The 7,902-nt window shown below is 40.2% G+C and overlaps 1 protein-coding gene across 6 annotated transcripts in view; it reads right to left on the bottom strand.

The window, feature by feature from the left end:
• Positions 1-7,902, bottom strand: part of Hecw2 (HECT, C2 and WW domain containing E3 ubiquitin protein ligase 2) — a 416,509-nt gene that overhangs the window by 226,325 nt on the left and 182,282 nt on the right. For 5 of the 6 annotated variants that reach the window (XM_029564734.1, XM_029564735.1, XM_017798837.2 and 2 more), the window contains exon 2: positions 1,128-1,454. In XM_029564734.1, the coding sequence (XP_029420594.1) occupies positions 1,128-1,419 (292 nt within the window). In that variant the 5' untranslated portion in view covers positions 1,420-1,454. Of the gene's footprint in view, positions 1-1,127; positions 1,455-4,407; positions 4,475-7,902 lie in introns of those variants that run through there. The other variant, XM_029564736.1, reaches the window with a different exon arrangement.

The following is a 7,902-nucleotide window of genomic DNA, read 5'->3' as shown; positions in this document are numbered from 1 at the left end:
GAGATAAAAGGAAGCTACTAATTCATTGAATTTTTATCATTTTAGATTTCTTACTATCCAGCATGACTAATCATTAAGAGATATATAAATAAATATAAATCCTTTTTTTTTTCAAAATAAAATTCTCAGTCCCCAAAAAACACACATTTCAGGAGTTTAACATTTTAACAAAATTTCAGCAAGGATGTTGGCATCCCTCAAACCAGGGTTTCTCGCAGTGGCATTGCTGACACTTGGGGTCAGGTGATTCTTTGGGTGCACAGAGCTCTCCTGCACATGGGGGGGCTATAGAGCATCACTCTTGATGTCTCCCTCCACTGCAATCTGAATGCAGCAGTCAAAAATGTCTCCACACACTGCCAAGTGTCCTCTAGGGGGCAAAATCAGCCTTGTCTAAGAAGCCCTAAGAAGGCTTTAAGGGCCATAGGTTCCTTCTTCCACTAATTATTCATTTTAAAAGATGAAAATTATTCATTTTAAAAGCAGCAATCTCTAATAAAACAGTACGTTAAATTGTTAAAGGGATATCCTTCATTTTCCAACTTGGATGTTAGATTTTACTATTGGGTTGGATTTAAATTTTATGGTTAATTGGTAGGCTTGATTTTTGCTTTTGAATAATACAGTTTTTACTTTCTGAGAGGCTTCATTCATCACTCATTCACTTATGAACAGGCTCAAATTCAGCTAAACAGAGTTGGGACCATTCCATGAAAACAAACAGCAACTATTTCTCAGCCATAAAACATTCTCAGACTACAGATTGTTTGAATGAAATTTAACCTTTAGAAAATACAAAATGTTTTGTATTGGTTTAACAGTATTTGTAACTGTTAATAACCTCTTTCCAAAATGTAATTATAGATCAATAAAGACAATAGGAAATTGTAAAGAAAACACTGCAATAGTTGCAGATCTGACATTCAATTTGGTAGAAATACAACCACACAATGCACGTAAGTAAAAGCATTGTTGTCTCTCCTCCCCAGGAAGAAGGAAAATTCACAGAATCTGCTATGTCTATTTGTATGTGAAATGTTTTTGTCAGCAGAAAATATAGAATGCTACAATATCAGAGTAAAATTCCATGCTCTGTGCTACATGCAAGTTCCGATGCTTTGACTGACCTATGTGATAGAGTCCAATCCAATCGCTGGGGTCCACCTCCTCCTTGATGTCCCAGAAGATAATGAGGTTCTGGGCTTGCCCCAGCGTATACTCATACATGCTGGCAGTCAGGCTGGAACGGCTCTCAGAAGTCACCAGGTCGGTATCACTGTTGGCTCGCTGCAGGGTCATGTTCTCTGGCATGGAGCTCTGTGAAGCCAGGCTCTGGAGATTCTCTGGGCTCAGAGTGTACCGCATCTGGGGATTTCTACGCCGCACAAAAAGCAGATGCTCCCGGGCTGAGCTAGCCATCCTGTCTGCCTCTCTGAGGTTGGCTTCCTACAAAACTGCAAGAGACAGACAAGCATAAAACATTAGCGCTACAATGTGAGGAATTAGGATTAAGCTTCCCAGACATGAAGCCTTGAGGAGAGTCTATTAAAGCCTCAGCCTGCAATAATCTGCTGTGGAAATAAACCATGTCAACCGACTATAACTTGGTATCACAAATAATATCTACAAACTGAGGTCGAATGATGGCAAGGTTGTCACACACCTGTGGCCCTCAATTTTACGTGACATAGCTTCACCAAGAAACTAAGGAGGAGAGATCTGCATAGCTTCCCTCTTGGGTCTATGCTTTCCCAAACATCCCACCATTCTCTTTGCCTTTTCTATCCCACATGTGTTATTTATTTCCTTCTGAGATACGCTAAATACAGTTGATATATTCCACTGAGTAAGGCTCACTTCTCCAGTTTCCACAGTGTGAGAACGTAGCTCACTGAAGTCATTTATGGATGCATGCTCCAATGCCACTTCTGCTCTTAAACACAAGACACACAGTGGCAGCACCCCAGAGGTCTCTATGCCTCTCCCTCTTTATGTTTCTCACTAACGTTTATGATCTGCCATTCCACACGGTTTACTTACTTATTTTACCATTGTTTGTCTGCCCCAATAAGAATGTAAGTTTCACAAAAGGAATGATTTTTCACATTTTGTAACTACTTTATTCCCAGTGTCTATATTTGGTGCCTGGAACACAGCAGGTATGATAAACATTTGTTAACTAAACACACAAAGAAGGGTGAACATCTTTCTCCAAGAGATTCCTTGGAGTGATTTAAATCTCCAATATTCCTTCTGAGCCTGCCTCTTGCCATTTTGAGGCTCCAAATGGCCCAAACTATTTCCACTACCTGGAGCACGATGAGCTCTTTCCTTTGGCTCACATGTGGCCTCCACAAAGGAACAGACATCTCTGTTGGGACTTCCATATGGAATCACTTGCTTATTGGGAATCTCATCGTCCAGCACTGTCAGATGCTGATGAAACCTCTCTACTTTAACCTGGCACCTTTGGTGGTCTGTCTACTAATACTTTCCAATTTCCTTGTGGGTTCACTCTACCTCACCCAGATCTTACTGGCTTTACAAAGAGTCAATCTAACTACAACACACCAGTGTGTTTATAGACATTAACATTTATTCTGTACCCTTAGTCTACGTCATCTTTTCTATAATGTATTTCATTTAAAAACCTGGAGCACGATGAGCTCTTTCCTTTGGCTCACATGTGGCCTCCACAAAGGAACAGACATCTCTGTTGGGACTTCCATATGGAATCACTTGCTTATTGGGAATCTCATCGTCCAGCACTGTCAGATGCTGATGAAACCTCTCTACTTTAACCTGGCACCTTTTGTGGTCTGTCTACTAATACTTTCCAATTTCCTTGTGGGTTCACTCTACCTCACCCAGATCTTACTGGCTTTACAAAGAGTCAATCTAACTACAACACACCAGTGTGTTTATAGACATTAACATTTATTCTGTACCCTTAGTCTACGTTGGCATCTTTTCTATAATGTATTTCATTTAAAACCAAACTATTTAGTTCTAGGAACTTAGGAGAGTCCACTTAAAAAGCAAACTAGCTACCCTTGAGTGCGGTATTCATACCACAGCTAATAACCTGGATACAAAGTCTGAGGGTACAGAAACGGGGAGAAAGGGCTCCCTTATTTGTCCCATTTCTCCATCTATTTCACACTTTGGGTGAAATGCCTGCATTTCCATTAATACATTTACTGTACTTGCAAATATAGCTATTCAAGTAGTTTTGGCTATACAGTTGATTTCATGCTTTTAGAATTATCTCTTGAATTAAAATAACTTGACAGTGAGATGGCTCAGCAGGTAAATAAGTAAATAAAAATAACTTGGATTAGTAGGCAAGAAATCCTGTGTAAAAAGGATAGAAATAAAAATGAACAGACAAGCCAGTTTCCCCAAGTTAATGGCATTAAGTTCCTTCAAGATGTTAACACTTCTGATTCTTTAAAGACATTAATTTTTATCTTATGTTTATGTGTGAATACCTGCATATATATGCACCAGGTATGTGTCTGGTGCCTGCAAAGGCCAGAAGAGGGCGTCAAATCCCCTGGAGTTACATATGGTTGTAAGCTACCCTATGTGGGTGCTGGGAACAAAACCCAGGTTCTCTACAAGAGCAGCAAGTGCTCTTAACCACTGAACCATTTCTCCAGCCCCAACACTTCTGCTTTCTTACATGATCCTGTGCAGGATCTCTGACATCACTACATGTGCTGTAACTGTTGGATAGTTTCTGAACTATGAAGCATAAAACACAGGTCAAATTCTCATCTATTTTCATCTTAGTAGATTTCAGCAAACCATTATTTCTCTATAAACTGCATGAATCAAGTATCACATCAAGAAACCGATTAAATAATTAACTCCTAACACAGTGCAGTCAAATAGAAAATGCACACTGCACATAATAAAACTATTTCCCTATAAGAAATAGGCCAGAGCTATTACAGCTTAAAACCACAAAAGAAGAGCTACTGATAATAATTCTGCTCCAGGAAAAAGTGAAAAGACACATATGTACACCTGAATTGAGAGTTTTAACATGACCTCTGCTTACACAGAGAGACAAGTTAGCATTGGTGCATTTCAGAATGAGCACCAAAGCCTCATTCCTGGATTTGGGTCATGTTTCTACTATTTATTCACTCAGTAATCTCTGAAGGTTTATTGTAATTTCTTCTGCTTCCATTTTCCCACTGTCAATAATAACTACTTCCAGGACTTTGGAGAGAGCTAAATTAATTAGAACACACAAAAGCATTTAAAACAATATCTGACTTATACTAAATGTTCAATTTGATTAAGTTTAGCTACTAATATCATCTGACTGTATTGTACTTCAATTACACCAAGTAGAAATGGTTTTCTTACTCCTTTGATTCCCCGTCCATCACTTACTGGGAGGGCAGGCTGTCAGCATCCTCACCCACTCAGAGCACAGCACCAACTCAGAAACAGAACAGCTCTGTAGTACACAGGAACTCATCTACCAAGAAGCCCAAGCCTGGAGCTCATGAAGTGGCAAGAGCCATCTCCAGGCCTCAAGCCAGGGTCAAAAGTTGAGACTTGACTTTCTCATGAGCAGTGAGTTCATACTGAACACCTCCCATGTGATACGAAGAGCCAAAGGCAAGGCCCCTACCAAGAAAAAACATAAAATAAAAAGTATGAACTGAACACACTTCATATGCATCTCAGTGTAAAGTAAAAAGAGCTGGAAATGTCTGAACTTACTACCTTAATGGAATCCTGAAAACAGGTATGAAGCATCTACTGCCACGTGTCTAACACTAGGCCAGAAGGAATGCTACAGTAAAAGGTGAGGGTGGTTTTTCAAATTCTTTCCTTTACCTAAATTCTTTCCTAATATGGCATGACTCTTACTTTTCAGGAAACTGAACTTTTTAAGAAGGTCAAAAACTCATAGATGAAAGAATTCAGCATTCCCCAATGGCACTTGACATAAATGTACCATCTGTCCTAACAAACATATCATAAAGACATTAAAATCTGTGGGGCATCAGGAAATGATGGTAACACCGTATTTATAAAGCATTTTACATTTTCCAAGGCACTTTTGTTGGGTAGGCGTGTCCTCCGAGGAAACTAGAACTGAACTCCCTAAGCACAGACACTGAGAAACACTGAGTACACTGGGGAAAAGGGGGAGGGGTAGTCTCTATTTTGAAAGGGAGATGGAGCGCACAGCAGCTCGCTGATGGTGCAGATCTCAGTTATGAGAAAGAGCCCACAAGAGGAACATTGTGATGCTTTAGTTAGAACCATGGCTCTCTGGTATGCCAGAGAGCGCGCACAGGAAAAATTTGGCGTGACAAGGTATGACAACTTTCATACCCATAATCTCAAGTGAGACCCCAGAATATTGAAAATTAAGCCTGGGAGTATCATCATTTCTGTTTTCAGATGAGAAAATTGAAGACTTGGGAGGCAAAAGTCTGGCTAAGGGAGACAGAAAGTATTTGAGGTGGGCCTTAGAGCTGGAAGAAAAGAAATGCATGAAGGAATTCTGATTGGAGGCACAGAGATGGAGAAGCTACCAAAGAAGAGGATATGAGAAGGGAGGAAATAAAGAGTGTCCACAGAACACTGTGAAGCTGAAGAGAATGCTGCTAAGGAACTCTAGTAGAAGTCCTGGAGTGGGAAAGTCCTGGAGTGGGAAAGTCCTGCAGTGGGAAAGTCCTGCAGTGGGAAAGTCCTGGAGTGGGAAAGTCCTGCAGTGCTACCACTGCCACTCAGTGAGCCCAAACTGGGCACAGAAGATACCAATGCACCTTGACATTTGATTTGTGTCCCACGTCTCAGACATAAACCAAAGAGAGGGATATCCTGAAAGTTAAAGGGAAGAGACTCCAGGAGAGTGGAAAATATCATAGGTAAAGTCTGACATCTAGGAAAGGTGACCTTAAGGAAAACAGGTTTGCACAGGATGGTAAAAGTGCCTCTAGGAGCAAGATTGCTGAATCTGCTGGATAGTTTTAGTGTCAAGTTGACACACCTGGGTTGAGGGAGCCTCAGTTGGGGGATTTCCTCTATTGGACTGGCCTGTGGTCATGTCTGAAGGGCATCTTCTTGATGAGTGATGTAGGAGGGCCCAGCCCACTGTGGGTGGTGCCATCCCTGGGCAGGTGGGCCTGTGTTGCATAAGAAAGCAGGCTGAGCAGGGGCCAAGGGAGCAAGCCAGTAAGCAGAGTTCCTCCATGGCCTCTGCTCCAGCTCCTGCCTCCAGGTTCCTGCCCTGAGTTCCTACCTTGGGCTCCCAGATAACTGTGACCTGGTAGTTGGTAGTGGTCAGAGTATTTTGTCACAGCAATGAAGAAACAAACTAAGACACTGAAGTTGAGACCAGAGGCGAGGAAGATAAATCTGGCAAAAAGTTCAGACTCTTCTCCCAAAAGAGTAACTCAGAGTAAAGAGAAGTCATATGGTAGAGAGAGGGCTGAGTACGGACTGAGAAGTGTTGGACTGGTTTGCTGGAGAGAGCTTTCTGCATGTTCATAATATTATGTCAATAGCTAAAAACTCAGACCTGTTGCATGAATTAAAACTGAGAGAAAGGAACTGATTAAGAAAATATGTAGGATGGAAAAAAGAGAAGGGATACATGATGCACTGAGATTATTAAGGAAAAATGAATTGTACTACACATAACAGGTAGAGGATTGGTCTAAATAAGCACTATCCAGTAGAAATGTAATGCAACCCAAATGTGTAACCTTAAATTTTCTAGAAACCACATTAAACATGTAAATCAAGGGGAAAATTTTAAAACCTATTTTAACTCAATAACACAACTATTATTCCAATAATAATAATAATATAAACAATAATTAATGGAGTATTTTTGGTGCTTTTTTTTCCCCCTGAGACTTTTATCTTCCTGAAAGCATGGTTTGAACTAACCACATCTGAAGCACTCAATTGCCACATGTGGTTGGAGGCTCCTGAGGGGACCTCACATAACAGAACTAAATGATGGAGATGTTTGCATCTTTCAAAACAGCGGGCTTCCTCATAGCTCACTCCCATCAGTAAAACCTCAATGCAGCCAAGAAGAAAACATCATTGAAATAGCGGACATATATGTGAGTAACCACAATTTTCTAAAAATCTGTCCAAGGTTTCTTCTGGTGCAACTTAACATGAAAAGTCTTTTCCAGTCAAATCTCTAATTAGAGGAATCATATCATCCTGTTGGATGAAGACATCCAGTCTATAGGGAAAAGTCTCTAGGGGGCAGAATTGAGGACAGGGATATTGGCAAGACCCAGAAACTCTGCTCTCTTCAAGCATATATTTTGAAGTTTGTACTCTTTAAATACAGAGAGAGCGTCCCAGTGGTGCTTGTGTCAGAGAAAGCAATGAACAGTGAAATGATGGAGGTCGCCTGTGTGTTTCTTTAACAAAAACTCAGCACCTATCTTTTCTAAGTAATTTATAAGTATGTTATTTATGTTTATGAATATAACTGTTAGGTAATCTTCACACACAAAATAGAGAACCCAGGTTATTTGTAAATCTCATTCATTGAGTATGTACTTAAATTTCATTTTGCCTTAATATAGTCACCTTTTACATGAGGTAACTTTAATAGACTGCAGAAGTTATATGAATTAGAAGTATCATGTGTGAATGTGTGAGACCATCCAATTATATGTACCTAGTGTTGGAGTTTTATTCAGTCATAAAGAATGAAAGTATATCATTTGAAGGAAAATGGATAGAACTGGAAGCCATCCTGTTAAGATAAATAAGTCAGACTCAGAAAGATAAATATCACATGGTTTCTCTCCTGAGTGAAATCTAGATTTTGGAGGAACATATGAAAGTGGAGGGAGGACTATTTGGGAATGAAAGGGAGGCAGATGATACTTC

The sequence above is a fragment of the Nannospalax galili genome, unplaced genomic scaffold, assembly GCF_000622305.1.
Source record: "Nannospalax galili isolate Female #2095 unplaced genomic scaffold, S.galili_v1.0 scaffold115, whole genome shotgun sequence".
Taxonomy (NCBI): Eukaryota; Metazoa; Chordata; class Mammalia; order Rodentia; family Spalacidae; genus Nannospalax; species Nannospalax galili.
This window is presented reverse-complemented; position numbering and strand designations above follow the sequence as displayed.